The sequence below is a fragment of the Octodon degus genome, unplaced genomic scaffold, assembly GCF_000260255.1.
Source record: "Octodon degus isolate 3935 unplaced genomic scaffold, OctDeg1.0 scaffold00301, whole genome shotgun sequence".
NCBI classification, from domain to species: domain Eukaryota; kingdom Metazoa; phylum Chordata; class Mammalia; order Rodentia; family Octodontidae; genus Octodon; species Octodon degus.
Window position 1 is genome coordinate 589808 of NW_004524877.1, and position 19634 is coordinate 609441.

The window sequence follows — 19634 nt, forward strand, 5'->3', positions numbered from 1 at the left end:
TGTTATATGCTATGTGTGAATGTACTAGAATATTTCAAGTTTGTATAACTGGAAAATATTTTACTTTTAGTTTCAAAGGTATGTTTACTAAGTATAAAATTTAAAGAGGACAAATCTGTTTTTTTGCTTTCTTTCAGTACTTTAATGTAGTTTCTTACACATTAAAAAAAAATAAAAATATAAAAAAATATAATAAAAGTAAACAAGGGACAAGAAAAAAATGTAGCAGGACTGTTCTGCTACAATGTTAATATGCTTTGATTTCTACATATCTGTAAAAATGTGTAATTGCTTTTAACATTCTATAGCAATTTAAATTTCAGATTATCCATGGTTGCTCGAAAATAGCAGTTCCAATTTATATCTAAGGTATGTGATATTCAGGCAGATAGTGATGTTAAGCTTAACTGCCTTTGTTATAGGCTAATAACATCAGTAAGCTTCTCTTCTGGTTGTTTAACAATTAAAGTTTGCAGACCCAAAATTACAAAGATAGATGGGCTAAAAGGATAGCGAATATTTTGGCCATTGCCCTTCAAGGTCAGTGAAGCCTCAAGACATAAGAGAATCTGTGCTGTGACATCCTGTATTTCAGTGCTGTCCCAAATTTTCTGATCAAGGACATAATGGGGCCGTAGAGAAAAGTGATCGACGATGGATAGTTTGCCTAAGGAGAGTCACCTAGAGAGAAAAACTTCTTTCAGGCTTTCACAGAGAGCAAATTAGTCAAGCAATGGCTGTGACTCATCCAGATGGTTGATACTGACAAAAGATCTACAAACTGCTGTACATAGTTCCAGGGTAAATCCTGAGGAGATGTGACTGACACTTTCAGACACTAAAGTTACATTTTTTTGTTATATAGGTCTTGCTTTAACTTGGTCTTAACTGTACAGCAGAAAAGTGTAACCACAGGTATGAAAAGTAAAGCTATATTAATATGCTGAGCTGTAAAAGGCTCAATTCAACAACTGGTACTGGTAACAAAGATGTGCTGGTAACTGAATACTACTATGGACTACTGGACTATACTGGGTTATTTTGCTGAATTCAAGTAGCTACAGTATTTGGACTGGCATCGAGTATGAAAAATACCCTTTAAAGACTTCTCCAAATACAACTTCTCTAACAGCAATGGAAAACCAATCTCTGACAAAAAAAGGGGAGGATATAAGAACTGTTTTGTAGTGAAAAAAATACATGCATATACAAGATAGGATAGATACACAGCTATTTTCTCTTAGTTCAATGAGAAGAAAGGTTTGTACTAATAGTGTTTAGACAAGATGTGATGTCTACATCTTGTCTTCTGAATAACTGCTATGAAGACAACAATATGCAATGTATTAATTATTGTAACTATCCTACTAACCTGGTTTTGAAACTGTTTCATTGCTATTTTACTTTTTTCTCATTACAATGAATAAAAAATTAAATAAATTGATTCCAGCACTGATGGTTGTGTATACTGAACTTGCATCTCAAGGAGCTGTTCCAAGATAAACGCAATGCTTCATAGTGTGCACTGTATCACAGATGTCATAATCACTTACATGACTTGTAATAGTGAATGTAAATGGCTATAGTAGAAAGACTAAAGTCCTCTTCAGGTGTTGACATATTAGGCATTTTACAGCTTTACAAGATGCAAGAAAGGGTAAAACAGTAATATTTTTAGGTGCCAACAAATGAAAAAGACGTTTACAAACAGACTTCAGAAGATGATACCTAGTTCAATGCAAACTGGCACTGAACATCAATGCTTGCTAGATAGGAAAACAAAGGTTAAATACTCTGTTCTACAGCACCTTCTTTTGAAGTTCATTTAAAATACAAATAAATGTTGACATTTTCCTGAAACTTCCAAGGAAAAAAGATAAACATTAAAATGCTCTTTATTCTTTTCATATCCTTTACCTCCTCAGTAATTGAATCCAATGAAGAAGTGGCTTCATCATAGACAATGACCGGGGGATTCTTCAAAATAGCTCTTGCAATTGCCACTCTTTGCTTTTCTCCGCCTAATAAAGAAAAATTTTAGTTTAGAGTTACATAGTAGGGAAATGAGTTCTCTTTCATAATTGTCTTTACAAGGTGAGATCAAAATACAGTGAATACTGCTGACAAATGCCACACAATGAAAAAGCAGTTTCATAAAAACTTGATGGTGTTCTGGGGACATAGCTCAGTGGTTCAAGCACCTTCCTGGCAAGTGTAAGATCCTGAATCCTGAGACTGCCAGTAACAGTAAGAGAACCTGAAACAAAAACAAACTTTATGATGTGTCATCCCTCTTCCACTGGATCTGTATCTTGTGACTTCTGGTTCTTCTACAGTCAAAATAACCAAGAGAAGTAAACATGTTGAATCAATACAGGGGACATTGAGGAAGCTACAAGTGCAAATAAAGACATTCACAAAAGAGCACCGCCAGAACTTTGAGAAAGTAACAAGAATGTGTTCTTGAACACACAAGATGGTGTGTTCAAAACAAGAAAGGAGCATTTTGAGGGAAATAATGGCAAGGTATCTTTTGCTGTAAGATATTTCAAAAACTTAAACATTCACTACATTTTTTAATCATACATATTTTGTTTATAGTATTTATATTGACTTTATCCAAGTAAAACATTTAACATTTACCTGCATTCCTGATCAGTGCTCATTATACAGTGTTGTAGAGTTTAAATTCATTTATGATAACCCTTTACAAAATACATTAGCTTGAATGTATATGCAATAGTGAATCTGAATTCGTAGCAGGTGAAAAGTATAAAGATGAGGGGAGGTAATAACTGTGATAGTTCTCATCAGAAATATGATTATATAGATTAACTTATATCACAGAAGTCTAGAGGAACAGCTTTCTCAGATAAAAGTCAATATTTGAAAATCAGCAAAACCAAATTCATTACAACCCCAAATGCCAGAACTTTATTCTTACAGCCAGAAACTATAAATATTTAACTTTACATCTTACAATTAAAAATTATTAAAAAAAAAAACCTTCTGCCTTTGGGGGCCTGCCCCTTAGCTCAGTTCTTTAAGTGGCTGCTTCAACAAAGCAGTCAGGCTCAGGTTGCTGTGGTTCGATCCCCACAACTCAAGTCAGCCAATCACGCACTGAAGGCATTTGGGGCAAAACAACAACAACAAAAAAAACAACTAAAAATTATTGGGGCCGGGGAGATGGCTCAGTAGAATAAGCACTTCCCTGGCAAGCACAAGGGCCTGAGTTCAATCCCCGGTTCTGAAAAAAAAAATTATTATCCAGCCAGATTTTAAAGGGTGCTTACTAATAGAAAGCTAGTATTTTCACAGTATTCTTCAAAATTAAATGCACGTACTAGATATTTCTTACTTCTCCGCAGGTATGTGTTACAGGATTCTAGCATGAAAGATTGTTAAAAACTAAAAGGAAGCAGAAGCCCAGAAAGGTTAAATGATTTGTTCAAGGTCAGAGAGGAAGTTTCAACAGCTGGACTGGATCTGATCTGATTTGTAGTACAATGGATTCCTAAATACAGAAATAAACATTTAGGAACAGTTACACCTTAATAAACAGCAAAAAAATTAATGAAATAAAGAAAATTCCAAACGACAAAAAATTTCAGTTTTTAATCACTGGAACTCCTACAGGTCTAAAATCATTTCTGGTTAAATAAAACTAAAGTTGTTATCAGGCATGTTTACTCTTCTTAACTCTTAAATAATTTAGCCCCCGCAGGCCGTAGGGGCACTGCGGATCACTGCATGGCTGTCCTTGCCCAAGGCCTCACTGTTCTCTTTACCAGCTGGGGAGGGAGGCCGCCATTCCCATGTTGCTGCTTCTCTGAGGGCCGCCCAGGCTGGCCACCATGCTGCTGGGCCTGAAGCCCACCTGCAGTACCACATCATCCTCCATGTGGAAGAAAGGCCAGCAGGGCGAGATCCTCGGCCACCACTGCAGGGGACGCGGCGGCCGGTGGGACTGGGGGTTGCGGCGTTGGAGGCGGCTTCAGCTTGGCGACTTTCGCCAGCACCTTGGCCGTGCCTAAGCAGAGCAAGGGGTTGGGGGGGTGGGACAAGCAGAGTAGGCAGGAAATTTATGGTTTGCGATGCTCAGAAACACGAAGTACAAATCTGCTCCAGCTGCAGAAAAGGTTTCCACCAAAGGAAAAGACATATTTTTAAACTGAAAAATCCCATCAAAGCTCCTGAGTCTGTTTCCACCATCATCACTGCAGAATCTATCTTCTACAAGGGAGTGTATTACCAAATTGGTGATGTTGTTTCTGTGATTGATGACTAAGATTGAAAGCCCTACTATGCTCAGATCAGGGGCTTTATCCAGGACGGGTATAGTGAGAAGAGTGCAGCGTTGATCTGGCTCACTGCCACTCTGTCTAGCCCCCAAAATCAGTTTGATCCTGCATCTTATATCATAGGTAAAGACTGCAGTTTCCAGGGAGACCATTAGGAGCAGAACTATCCAGTGGCTTGCCATAGAGCTGCTCATCACTGTTCTCATCGACCCTAGTATCATACTGAGGCTTCTGGGCCAACCACAGATCTACCCTGCAGAGGCTATCCTCACCAGAGAACTCATGAGCCCAGGCCTCAGACACCTGCATGAGAGTTTCTCAACCATCATTAGATCAGCTGATAGTCATGTAAATGATTCGTAGGTCATGAGCTTTGAATAGATAAGACTGCTGTGAAGTTACAGCAGCTGCTGTGGACTGGTGCTGCCATGCTTTGGCCTGGGCAGGCTTGTTACCCACTTCAAGGGCAAGCCAGAAGAGTAACGGAGCTGCAGTGTAAACGGGGGTCCACACACTTACCTCTTCAGCCCTGATAAACCTGTATTTTTAACACCCCAAAAACTTGTAGGAATTTGAGTTTACCATGATCTTCACAGTAGTCTTTTAACTCTTACCCTTTTTCTACGTAGTTATAGGCTTTGTATTAGAAGAGACTGTACCTAGCTACATGTATATGGTCATCTTTGTCCACAACAATGACATTAAGGAAGATAAGATTGTAAATATCACTGTAAACATTTTATAAATGCAATACTAATGTTCAAAACTTGTATTAAAATGTATTTTCACAATAAAAAGTAATTTAGCAAGGCAGCCTGTATATAATATGTATCTAATGAGTTTTCTGAGTATATATAGTTGTTATATAAAGAAAAGAATTGGAACTCATTAAAATTTATGCAGGGTATTCTTTATTGTTTTTGCCTTATCTGTACCCTTAATCTATGTATTTCCTCCCTAAATGAGAGAGACGAAAATAAGTAGAGGATGTACTGTATTTGTATAAACTCATCACTACATACTTTAAAGCATTATATATCAATATCCCCTAAGAATTGAAATCATTTGGGGAAAAGAAACACTTATGAACTTCTAAAAACTACAAAATCATTTTAGAGTCATTTATTGTTAGCCTAGCAGTCTCATAAACACTTAAGTAGGAAGATAAAACCCCTAAATTTCCTTTATCAGGAAACCACGAGCAAAAAAAAGAGAAAAGGATCAAGTACAAGAGGACTAAAGTATTTAAATATCCCCTAGTAAATTATGAGAGATACACTACTCATTATGAAATTACTTTTCCTTATACTTACTTTCTCAAATAAGTAATAATCTTGGCTTTCTTTCAATATGAAGATCACTACTTATAAATTAAACTGATCTAACTAGACTTATATCAATAATATAAATAACTTCAACAAATTACTCTGAAGGGAGTATAGGAGTGGGAGGGAGAACTGAAACTTTGGATCACCTGAAAGCTTGAGTCCTCGTTCCCCGACTTGGGTGTCATATCCATGTGGCATTCGGAGAATTGCATCATGAAGTCCAGCTAATTTTGCCACTGCATGCACTTCCTCAGGTGAAGCACTAATGTTTCCATATAACAGGTTATAATAAATAGTATTATGGAAGAGGACAGCATCCTGAAATTTTATACACACACACATATATGTAAGTTCATTACAAAAATGTGAACAATCATAAAGATATAAAGGCATAAAAACAAAAACCAGCAGCCCTTATCACCCTCATCCCTATAATTCCATTTGCTTTCCCAGAACTAGTCATCATGAATACTTTGCTGTGTGCAATTACATTCTCTATGCATTTATATGCCTAACCATGTTTTTATGAATGTGAATGTGGTTTGTGGTTGTTCTGTTCTTCCTTTTATTTCTTCCTTCTCTTTTCCTGCTGTCTTCTGCATCAGTTTTCCAAAGTTAGCAAGATTCCCCTTTGTTCTCCAGCCTTATTTCTAATCTCTACCTCTTCTACTTCTCTACTTTTCCCTAACCTTTTATAAATTTCAACCCCTGAGGGTAACAATGATATACTAAGGACTTATATACTGCATAGAATTTTCTGTTTTAAGATTTTGTTATATAACCATAAATCTAATACCTATAGTTAAAGGTGTCAAATTAATGGATACTACAGTTTATCATTTTTTTGCCCTGTTTGATGATAATGTTTATTGCTAATGGTACCATTTTAGGCAAAAATGACATAATTAATTGTTCTAACCAGCTGTTCTTCCTGGTACACCAAGACTGAGCTTGACTAAGGTTCACAGAAAATACTAAGGGACAGTGCCAAAGAACCACGGACTGGGCCAAGTAGGCAGTAACTTCTCATCTCCAACAAACTGAAGAGATAGCATATTGCAACAGACTCAAAAACCACAGACCAGCCATACATAGACAACACACTGGAGATGTATTCATTTCCTAAAGGTAAGGGTTCTAAATACTGGCAATAAAGCAACTCAGCCTAGGCAGTTTACAAACATCAAGCCAGGAATTAAACTTTTAAAAAAAACAGAAGAAAATTACAGACTAATAAGAAGCAACTGCAGATATCCAAAGGCAAACCCAGGGGGCAATGAAGTGGGACAACGAAAAGCTACCCACTTGACTTCATGGAAGTAGTAACAATAGTAATTGAATGAGGTTCTAGAAAAAGTCAAATCAGAAATAATTTCTAAGAGAACTGACACAATAAAAACCATGCTCAGTGACTCTAGAGCAGATACAGATAAAAAAATAGAGAAGTTTAAGAAAATAACAGAAACCATGAATGAAATGACATCCATAAAATAGATTCAAACATATAATCTAGGAAAAGAAAAATTCAATTTAAAATATACAAAGGAACATGTAAAATTGGAAGAACGAAAGAAATGTACAAGAAATTAAGGAGAGAAAAAGTACAAACAATTGAAAAAGGCAACAAAACAAGTATTTTCTGCTCGTTTCCATAACGTACAGAACAGCTGTTCAAACCATCGTGCTTACATACATAGACAAATCTCTTTCCCCCACTCTCTCTTATCTCTTCTTCTCAAACTCAGTAACTCTTTCCTTTTGAGTAAGTTCATTTCCCTTTCCCAGTATCTACTGTATGCTTCAGATTCCATTTTTTTCTTTCAGGTTCTCACACTAAGGAGACAATATGATGATACACATGCAGGTCTGATATATCTGGTAATATGAATAACTAGTTGGAAGACAACACTATGTATTACAACAAATACTGTGAAATTCATATTACTTTGTTAAGCAAAATTCTGAATCGCTTGTCATTTTTTTTCTGTTTTTAATTCTATTTTGTATTCTCTTTAAAAAGTAAAAAAAAATATATACATAGGAGAATGAGCCAACATGAGGACAGAATCTCAGATATAGAAGACAAGCTTATGATTAGTGATCATTAACAGAAAGATTTCTTAAAAATAGCAATGAACCATGAGAAATCAATTGAACAGCTGCTAGATGACACAAAGAATAACTTAATGGTAGACTTGAGCCACTAAAAAAAAGCAAGAAATAGCATAAATGATATAATGATATAAAAATTGTTCATAGATGTCATGGCAGACAACTTTCCAGGTAGGGAAAAAGAATTTGACATACACATAAGTGAGGCATATAGAATTTTAATTAGCCAGAATAAAAAATCTATAGCTGGCATATCATAGTGCAGACTCCAGAAAAATCAACACAACAATACAATATTAAAAGCTGTCAGGGAAAAGAAACAGATAACCTGTAAAGGAAAGCCCATCAGAATCTCAGTTGACTTCTTATCACAAACCCTCAAGTGAACAAGATTTTGGACTAAGGTACTTCAAGCATTAAAGGAAAACAACCTTCAATCCAGGCTGATGTAACCTGTAAACTATCCTCCAAAATTGATGGAGAAATAAGATACATCCACGGCAAAAAAAAAAAAAAAACACCTAAAGAAATTTATGAGCATCAATCTACCATCTCAAAATGTTCTGAAAGACATTCTAGAAAGAGATAACAAGGGCCACAATTCCATGAACTCCAACAAAAGGAATCTACTAGGAAAGGCCAACAAACAGAAGGGAGAAAAAGGAGCCAACAACAGGAAAATAACATAACAAGGATAAATCAATATATATCAGTTACAACCATCAGTGTTAACATTGTCAATTCACCAAACAAAAGATATAGACTGGCAGAATGGATCAAGAAGCAAGATCTGACAATATGCTGCTTATAAGAAACACATTTAACTCAAAAAGAAATTCATAGATTGAAAGGTAAAGAGTACAAACCAATACTTCATGCAATAGGAACCAGAAAAAAGCAGAAGTAGCTATCTATTCTATTTTCAGATAAAGTGAATTTCAAGCCAAACTGATTAAGAAAGGCAAAGAAAATCACTGCATCATAGTGAAGGGAACAATTCAAGAAGAGAGTAACAATCATAAATATATACACAACAAATACCAGTGTATTCATCTATATAAAACAAATATTAATGGACATAAACAATTAAATAAGCACTAATGCAATTGCATCAGGGGATCTAAATACCCCACTGTCACAAAAAGACAGATCAACTAGACAAAAAAATCAACAATGAAGTATTAGAATTGAACCAAACTTTTGTACAAATGACTTAGTAGATGTCTACAGAGTGTTCCACTCCACAACACCTACACTTTCTTCTCAGCTGCACATTGAGATAATCTCCAAAACAGACCACATACTAACTCATAGAATATGATAAAGTAAATGCAAAGGAAGTGAAAATATCTGATGCATATTATCCAACGATAGTGCAATGAAACTGGAAATCAACCACAAAAGAAAGAATAATAATTTCATAAGCACATGGAAAGTAAATAACACTCTCCTGAACAACCAATTGGTGAAAATGAAATTAAAGGAGAAATTATACAGTTTCTACAATTAAATGATAGTGACAGTACAATATATGAAACTTATGTGACACAGTGAAAGCAGTCCCAACTATAAAGATCAGAGCACTGAACATCATATCAGGAAAACAGAGCAAGTACACATGAACAACTAATTGTTCAACCTCAAATTCCAGAAAACAGAGAGCAGGCCAAACCCAAAGCTCCTACAAGGGAGGAAATTATAAAGATTAGAGCAGAAATCGATGTAGAGACTAAGAAAACAACACAAAGAATCAATGAATGGAAGAGTTAAGTTTTTTCAAAGATCAAATAAAATTGACAAATCTTTAGCCAAACTTATTCAAAAAAAGGAAAGACTCAAATCTACGCAATTAGAAATGAAAGGGGTGAAATCACAGCAGATCCTGCAGAAATCCAGATTATCATCTATACTTACTTTGAGAATTTATATTCTAATAAGAAAATGCAGAAGTACAGATTCCTAGATTACACATGAATTACCAAAGCTGACTCAAGAAGATATAAAAATCCTACATAAATTTATTTATTTAGTGGAACCCAGGGATTTGAACTCAGACCTTTGCACTTGCCAGGCAAGTGCTTATTCCACTGAGCCATCTCCCCGGCCCCGTAAATCAATGAAATTGAACATATAATTAAAAACCTACCAATAAAGAAAAGCCGAAGCCCTGACCGATTCACTGCTGAATTCTACAAGAAAATTAGAGAAGACCTAATACCACTACTTCACAAATTCTTTAATGAAAAGCAAAAAGATGCAATGCTCCAAAATTTATTCCTGGAAGCAGCCATTACCCTGATGTGAAAGCCAGACAAAGACCCAACTAATAAAGAGAACTACAGGCCAATCTCCCTAAAGAACATAGATGCAAACATCCTCAATAAGATACTGGCAAACAGAATACAGCAAATCATCAAGAAGATTATGCACTGTGACCCAGATGTATTCATCCCAGGGAAGCAGGGATGGTTGAACATATATAAATCTACAAATATAATACACCATATTAACAGAGCCAAGGACAAAAATCACTGGATCATTTCAATAGATGCAGAAAAAGTTTTTCATAAAGTCCAGCACCCCTTCATGATAAATACCCTAAAGAAAATCAGAACAGATGGTCCTTATCTCAATCTGATAAAAGTCAACAGTGACAAATCAACAGTCAACATCATGCTAAATGGACAAAAACTGAAAGCTGTCACTTTAAAATCAGGAACAAGGCAAGGATGTCCACTGTCTCCACTCTTATTCAACATAATTCTGGAAATTTTAGCCAGAGCAATCAAACAAGAGAAAGAAATAAACAGAATAAGGACAGGAAGAGAAGTTAAATTATCATTATTTATGAATGAATTTAAACTCTACAAAGAAGACACCCAAAAATCCACTGTATTCCTAAATATATACTTTTTTCACCTGAAACAATGGGTACATTCTATACATGTTATCTTTTTGCAAATTGCTATTTCCACTTAATATATTTTGGAGATTGTCCATGTAAGTAACAGAAAAACACTTAGTTCTTTTTAACACTTTTATATTTCATATTATAGATATATCAATTTATCCACTCCCCTATTAATCAACATTACTGTAATTAACACATTCTTGCTAGTATCAAATTGGAATAAAACATCACATATGTGAAATGTAAATCTATGTATTTTTTTTTTGCAAGAACAATTCCTAAAAGTAGACTGATGGGTCAAAAAGCAAATACACATTTATCCCTGGATACTTCCCGGCTGTCTTCCATAAAGAACAGCAGAGTATGAATATAACCCATTTAGTAATGTCTGAGGTTGCCAGTTTCCCATACCTTCAGAACCTCTGGATATTAGTAACTTTTATGTGTTGCTACTTTTAGAGGTAAAATATGTTGCTTAAAGTAGTATTTCTCTAATTATTAAGGTTGAAAATGATTTCTCATATTTGTTTAGAATTTTGATATTATACTTAAAATACAGAAAGTTGATTATATTATTCTAATGTAGTATACTATGTTAAAATACACTAATTTCTGAAAATAGTTAAATTCTAACTGAAAAATTTTAAAATATAAAACTAAAATAAAAACTAAATATTGGACTTTCATTACTTGCTCAATGATACTTTAGCTATCACACAAAAAACTGGGTAACTATCTGAGATGATGAATATATTACTGCTGTACAGTAACTAATACTGAAAAGAACTTGAGGATGAGGTATTGGGGATTGAACGCAGGGCTTTTGCACTGAACTATATCCCCAACCATATTTTTAGTGTATCTTGCTAAGTTATTAATTTGTCCAGGCTATGCTGTAAATTGTGAGCCTCTTGACTCACCCTCCTCACTTCACTATTTATAGGCATCTTGTAAAATCATAGTGTATACCTTAAATATGTACAATTTATAAATTTAAAAAGTGAAATAATTTATAATCACAGCTTGCAGCAAAAGCTGCATTTTGGCACATTTATCTTTTATCTCTACTAGCAAAAGTATTAATCTACTATTAAAATTGGGATATTTTATTTGATGTCTTCTTTTTCAATAAACTTAAACCTGCATATTATTCATGACACTCAATACCCTTAACATAGTATTTTAAGTGGCTGTGTGATATTTGCTACTGCGATGTTTTAGCCATCTTGTTACATTTTGAACATTAATATTTTCAACCTTTACTATAAGTAATGGTGAGATTATATATACAAAGTTGTGCATATTTCATTAATTCCTCATTAAAATTTCCTAGAGGTAGAATTACCAAAACAATGAGTATGAATATTTCTCAGACACTTCATATATATTCCCAATTTTCTTACCAATAAAAACTATGTAATTCCACTAACAAAACAATACGTTTTCAATTTTATACAGCTTTGCCCAAGCTGGATATTTTGAATTTCAAAATCTTTATGAATCTCACAGGTAAAATATGGTCATATTGTTTTCCATATATATTGGTAAGGTCTCCAGTGAGGTTGAGTATCTTTTGTTTATTGATCTTACATAATATTCCTTTGTGAATAAAGTTTTTACTTTTCTAAGGGATGAGAGTAATCATTCCAGCACTCAAGAGAATGACAGGAATCTAATTATATGAATGATGATTTTAGCCCTGTCATAGTTCATAATCTAGTTTACCTGACAAATAGTTTAGGTCAGTATTTCGTAACATATACACTACAAACCATCTATTAGAATCACCTAGGATATAGATTCAAAATGCAGGTTTCTGGGTGGCACATTGGCCCCCATAATCAGAACTAGAGTGTCTGAATAAGAATTGGAATTTCAATAAATTCCCTAGGTGACTCTTGGCCACTAAAATTTGAGATTCTCAGTGAAAAGACAAGAGACAGAGTACTTATGCTGGAGATCTTTTAAAAGCAATGTATCCCTGTCCAATCACTTTCTCATAGTCTCTCTCTTTCTCTTTCCCCACTATTTTTGTCTGTTTACCCAGGTATTTGATTTAGTAATCAACTTTCTAATAAATACTAACTGCAACTAATTTCAAGGTCACTATAACCTTACAGTAAAAGAAAATATAATTTGCTATAAGGCCATCTACTTCTATCTTCTCAGTTCTTTGATTTACCCCCTCCCCAACACACATACATGAAGGTACCTGGCAAATACTAAATGATTACTGTGGGTCAGACAGTATGCTTGGTACTGAGGGCAAAGTGGTGAAAAAGGCATACAAACTTGAGGACAGAAGTCAAACTAGTTCATAATTCTAAATTCACTATGTCAAAAGCTCTTCAAAATCACAATAACAGTTGTTGTTTACATGATATTGTGCTTGGCACTTTATATATACTAACTCTGATCTGCAATAAAAACCTTATCCCATAAAGTAAATGGTATTTCAGTTTTAGAGACAAGGAAACTGATGGCCAAGGCCATAGAACTTCTAAGTATTAAAGCTTGGTTTAGAATCCAGGTCTGTTGGACTCTATTATGCTATCATTCTACAGCTTAGAAATTTTTCTACTATACAGATTTTCCATTCAAGTTTTTTTTTTTCCTTCTCCCTTTTAAAAGTTCTTTTTGTGAAAGAACTTTACCTATGGGCCCTATCACTACCCACTTTATTAACATTAGCATATGCTAATTCCTTAGATTAAAATTATTCTAGTTACATATCTCCCAATCCAATAAATCTTCCAAAACTTATATTTTTCTGTTTTTAAATACCTGAGGTACCACTCCCACTGCCCTCCGAAGGCTTTCCAGGCTCACTTCTTGTATATTTTGACCAGCAAGGTAAATACTACCTTTTTGAGGCTCATAGAAGCGAAACAACAGCCTCACTATTGTGCTTTTCCTGAAATTGGAGATTAGGAAAGGTTATTTAGCTCCTATTGGCATTAAAGAACTCCCATTTTAAAGCATAGTAATCAATGCATTAGGATAAAAAAATCACATTCAGAATTATTGATCAAGAATGTAGAATTGTATAAATGACTAAATTACCCACCCTGATCCACTACCACCTACGATGGCCACTTTCTTTCCTGCAGGGACTTCAAAAGATAATCCACTAAGGACTTTTTGTCCTTCAATGTATTCAAAATGCACATTATCAAATGCTATTGTAGCTGTCTGTGGTGTGATTTGAAGGGGAGATGTCATTGCTTTGTCCTAGCAGGGAAAAGAAAGAAGAAAATCACTACTTTACACAGTACATTGATTATAACTACATAGACAATTTTTTCAGAGAGAGAGAGAAAAAGGAAAACAACGGGAAAGGAAGGAGTTCATACAAGTGGAGTATATACACACCGCCAAGCATATTTATAAAGACTATTTTCCCCTCATCTTCACTGCTGAGGTAAAAATCATGAGTGCTTTTAGATTACTGAGAACATTTAGTGGAGGGTGAGAGGAGGGATGATGACCAGGGGAGTATACAGTGGAAGATGTGAGGAGAGGCAATCATATATTTCATACCACTATTAGCAAAAGTAAATCCAGAATGAGTACAAATTATTGAACAAAATGTAATTTCTGGGAAGAACATTTTTTGCTAAGATTGCAATTTTTAAAGGTCAAAGCTATAACAGCTTCAATACATACAAAAGCCTCAATTCCTGTAAGAGAAATTAGTCTACTAACATGATGATATAAAATATTCCTAGAATGATCCAATATTAATGGAATGGTGCTTACATACTTTTATAAAGGTACTATATCAATTACTTACTTTAATTCGGGTGTCTACCTTGAGTAGAGTAAACAAAGTATTCATATCTATGAGTGCTTGTCTAGTTTCTCTATACACAGTTCCCAGAAAGTTAAGTGGTAATGAAAGTTGAAAAAGCAGTCCATTCACCATAACTAGGTCTCCAACAGTAAGGGCACCTGAATATGCAATTGGCAGAAGGGGGGAAAAAAGAAATTTTAGATGAATGTTAAAAGCTTTCCCAGATGAACACAGAGAATTTCATAGCTTATTATCATAAAATCCAGTTCAAACTAACTCAACTGATAAGTATTTGAATCTATAATTTAGGTAATGCAAGGATCTTGGTTATATGTTAAGCCAAGTGGAAAAAGTCCACCTGTACATTATAACATACAAAGAATGCTTTAAGTGAGAGAAATGCAAGGATTCAAAATCTGTCCATTCTTCCCTAAAATGTAGACCATAGTTTCTTTGTAACATAAAATGAAAATTTTTTTATAATAGTATATATTTAAAACATTTCAGCAAATGGTTATAATGCCTGATAATGAAAACTTCATTACTAATGTTTCAGTAAGTGAATAAGCTCTAAATGAGTGGGGGGGGTGTTGAAAAAAGAGGCATGGGTATTATTTACTGCTGAAGTGCTATACAAATGAAAAACTGAAGAAAGATTATTAGATCATTGCTAATTCCAGAAAAAAAGACAGCTTTTACATTAGTCTTTTAGACTGAACACTAAATTAATGGCACTGCTTTTTAGATCTAGAACAGAAATTAGAGATACTAGATGTTAAAAAAGAGTTGCGCTTTGTAGACCTACAAAACAATCAGTAAAACACATTCTGACACAAAAAGGAAAACACTTAAAAAATGCTACAGCAGTTAACTGAACACTCTAATAAATATAAATAACATATATATTCCTTTTATTAATCTTTATTTGTAAAAGTTAAAAGTACATACAGCAATGTGATAATCACAGTCCATTACCTGCCATAATTCCGTGACTGGCAAGCACCATTATAGCTGTTAAACCAACACTGAAAATAGCACTTTGGCCAAAGTTCAGCATAGCCAGAGTAGAGGTACTTTTCAGTGATGCAGCCTCATATGTCTTCAAAAATGCATCGTATCTCTGTGCTTCATAGTTTTCATTGTTAAAATACTACAAAAGTATACAATTATGTAAGAATAGGAACTATGGACAAGTATAATTGAAATGTATTCTTTAAAGTGATTAGTATACGTTTTTATCAAGCTTTATATATGGCTACATTCTGTAGTGGAGATTTGATTCTAAAAACTGATTTTCATTATATTGAAATATGGTACTTCTGGCAGTTTGTTGTAATTCATTATATTTGAAAAGACCACAAAATTCATCTAATAAACATTTACTTTATTCTTTTTTTTTGTATCTAGCTCAGGCCGCCCTGGGATGGGGCTGGCCCAGCACATGGTGCCAGGGATAGAACCGAGATCCCTGCACTTGCCTAAGCAGGTACTTTAGACCACTGAGCTATCTCAGCCAAAACCATTTACTGAATTTCTAGCTAATTTTAACCTAGATCTAAAAAAGTCTTTCAATGATACATTTGTTTCTTTTAATTTAGTATAGATCAGACTTGTAATGATACTGTTTTCAGCTTCCCAAGAGCTGTGATTACAGGCGCAAAGTCTCAATCCCTGTCTCGGCACATTCTGGGGATGGAGCCAGAATGGCATGCTGGGGATCAAACCCCATTCCCTGCTTCTGCCTAAGCAGGTACTTTAATCTGCTGAACTATCTGGCTTGCCCTCCATGATATTTCTTTCACAAAACTATTTCACAATTCCCTGAGATTTGGCTAGCAGTTCTCTCACTCTACTCACTCTTTTAATTCATCTTGCTCAGTCATCTTCATATTTACTTTAACTCCTGTAGTACATAAGATTCAGAGGGCAGTCATTACAAGGTTATCTTTATTTTTTAACACCCTTGCCCCTCAGAGTAACTGGTACAGTACTTTGCAAATAAGAATTCAATAACTATTCGAAAAACGGAAAAATGAACACAGAGATGAAAGAATTAATGAAAAGCACTCTGCTAGGCACTCAGGGATAGAAAGAGGATCAAAAACTCACCTGTCAGTTTGATCAGATTAATATTCTTCCTGAGTCAAGAAGTTAACAATGTATTTATGATTTCTTATAAATAACAAAAAAAGGGTGTACAGATGAATGTCCATTTTGTATCTGTGTATTCAAAGTGGTTAGGATAGATATATAGTTACATTCTCTTAATGAATAAAGGGATTTGTTCTAATGGTGTTTGTAAATACGATATCATGTCTGCATCTTGTACAGCAATTAACCATTAGGAAGAATGTATGAATGTGTCAATTATTGAAACTGTCCTATCAATTTGATTTGAAACTGTCTCATTGCTATTTGTTTATCAATAAAATGGGAAAAAAATAAAAAATTAAAAAAAAATTCAGAACTTAAAATTTTGATGTTGTTAAACAAAAACTGAGAAGACAAGGTAATTTCTAGGGAAAAGAAAAGCAAAGTAGTGCAATTACACAATATCTAAAGATAGTATCCTAATATGAACATGTTAATTTACAGCACCTATTAAGTTAAATGGCAGAACAATTCTTACTGATGTCTGAAAAGCACAAGAAAATATAATGAAATGTATTACCTTTACAGTTTCATAATTCAGCAGTGAGTCTATAGCAGCATTACCCGCATCATTATCTGCTTTGTTCATTTCTATTCTAAATCTAGTTCTGTAAGACAAAGATTTGTACAGGCATTAAATGTATGCTATAAAAGTATAACTAATTTCCAAACTTCAACTGGCTATTGAAAATACCATACCTCCACCGTGTGACTGCTACTGTGAATGCTGTGTATGCACCAAGAGTTCCCAGGGTTACAAGTGCAAACTGGGTACCGCATTTGTAATACTGGAAAAAGAAATCGAAGAAATAAGAAAAAGTTGCTATTCTTGTCAAACAAGTTAAAATACACAATAACAAATACTGGTCAAAAGTATTAATATGATGGTTAGAAATCAGGTATGTCAATAATGGATGAAAGTCAAATGCCTTAGTCTACTTTAAATAACATCATAAGAAAGTTAACCTGTACTTGCCACATGTATACCACTATCAGATACAATTACTTAAATAGGACAATAGGCTGAGGAAGAATGAGAAGTATATATGTCATGCTTTTTATTTTTTATTTTTTTTTTTTAATTTGTGTGTGTGTGTGTCTGTGTGTGTCTGTGTGTGTGGCCAGCTCAGCCCACTAGGGGGCGAGGCTGGTTGGCTTGTGGTGCTGGGGGATTGAACCGCGGTCCCTGTGCTTTGCTTAGCTTAGCTTGTTCAAGGTAGGTGCTTTAGACCACTGAGCCATCTCACCAGCCCCTGTCACGCTTTTTAACTATAAAAAATAAAACTGCTCAAAAGTGGTTAATAGAGAGAGCTTCCGGCTACCCTGCACCACCGGGACCTACTACGGGTCCCAGCCCAGGCGAAGCCTGGGTGAGACCCTCTTCCACTCCATTGACATGCCCCCCACCACTCCGCAGCACCTTCCTCACCCCACCCACTGAGTAGGAATTTCTGCCACCTTCCAGAAACTCCCAGACCCAGTCCTAGCCCAGGCCCGGTGAGGGTGTGGGAGAGCTTCCAGCTACCCTGCGCCAGCGGGGCCGAGTACTGTTCCCAGCCCAGGAGCAGCGTGGGTGAGGCCCTCTTCCACCCCATTGGGATGCCCCCCAACACTTCCTAGCACCTCCCCACAACCGCCCGCTGAATCGGAATTTATGTCGCGATCCAGGAATCACCAGACCCAGTCCTAGCCCAGGCCCAGTGAGTATGTAGGAGAGCTCCCAGCTACCCTGCACCAGCAGGACATACTACTGGTCCCTGCCCAGGCACAGCATGAGTGAGACCCTATTCTACCACCTCCCCCCGTGGGACACGCCCACCACTCCATAGCACTTCCCCACCCCACCCACCAAGTAATAATTTCTGCCCCGTTCTGGGAACCCCCAGAGCCAGTAATACCCAGGCCCAGTGAGTGTGTGGGAGAACTTCCAGCTACCCTGTGCCAGCTGGACCTATTATTGGTCCCAGCACAGGGGCAGCTTGGGTGAGACCCCCCATGGGATGCAAGTGAAATAACTGCAGAGAGTGCAGCGGATACAATCACCCAGCTAGTCCAGGAGCATAAAATCTTGCCAGAGGGGCATAACAGGATCACCCCTAAGGGCAGCAGCAGGAAGGAGTTCAGCACAGCAGCCAGACTCAAAACAGGTACAGCTGGAAAAATCCAAACTCTGTAGATCTGAACCTGAACTACAATATGCAAAGGTTATAAAACCAATGAAGATCTACAACAAAGGTCAGAAGACAGTGCTACACAACATGTCGAGGAGGAACAAAAGGCAACCCCAGAACCCAAGCCCACCTGTAACAAGTGCAGAGGACACTAACACAGAACAAATTGGGAATCACACACCTGAAAGCTGTGAATCAACGGCTTCTGAAATAAAGAAACAGCTGCAGAGAGGTATACAGAAACTCAGCTTGGAAACAAAAAAAGAAATCACTGAATTAATAACATCTGCAGTAAAGAATCAAATGCAGAAACATACGGAGGAAACCTAAGGCCCACCAAGAACAAGTGTAGAGGACACTAGCTCGGCTCAAATGCATGAATTAACAGCGACGATAGTAAATAAGCAATACAAGAAAGTTATAGAGGAACTCAGAGTGCAATTGTTTACTGAAATAAAAAAAAGAATACTCAGAACTCATAGCATCTGAACTAGAGAAGCAACTACAGAAACATAGGGAGGAAACCCAATCTGAAAAAAACACTGCAGTAAAAGACTTTATAACTGCTTCTAAAGAAGACATTGATTAAAAAAATAGAGATGAATAGAAAAATGATGGATTCCTTGAATGAGCAATACAGGAAAGAAATAGATCCCATGAAGCGGGGTCAAAGAGATATAGAGGAAATTAAAATCTCAATCACAAACTTACAAAACCGTTTAAGTGAAAGTGAAGACAGAGTTACAGATCTTGAAGATGCTGATGCAGCTAGCAAAAAGGTAAGAACGGATCTCTTAAAAACAACAAGGAGACAGGAAAGAATAATCTATCGCCTGCAAGATGATGCAAAGATGAACAATGTGA

The 19634-nt window shown here is 35.8% G+C and overlaps 1 protein-coding gene and 1 pseudogene across 1 annotated transcript in view; one reads left to right on the forward strand and one right to left on the reverse strand.

The window, feature by feature from the left end:
- Abcb7 (ATP binding cassette subfamily B member 7) overlaps nucleotides 1–19634 on the reverse strand; it is a 272876-nt gene that overhangs the window by 36194 nt on the left and 217048 nt on the right. The window contains exons 7-14 of the mRNA XM_004647313.3: nucleotides 17299–17387; nucleotides 17120–17207; nucleotides 15424–15598; nucleotides 14449–14606; nucleotides 13723–13886; nucleotides 13440–13569; nucleotides 5779–5950; nucleotides 1918–2021 (exon numbers count right to left, since the gene is read on the reverse strand). Of these exons, the coding sequence (XP_004647370.1) occupies nucleotides 1918–2021; nucleotides 5779–5950; nucleotides 13440–13569; nucleotides 13723–13886; nucleotides 14449–14606; nucleotides 15424–15598; nucleotides 17120–17207; nucleotides 17299–17387 (1080 nt within the window). The remainder of the gene's footprint in view (nucleotides 1–1917; nucleotides 2022–5778; nucleotides 5951–13439; nucleotides 13570–13722; nucleotides 13887–14448; nucleotides 14607–15423; nucleotides 15599–17119; nucleotides 17208–17298; nucleotides 17388–19634) is intronic.
- Nucleotides 3858–4510, forward strand: LOC105741119 (annotated as a pseudogene).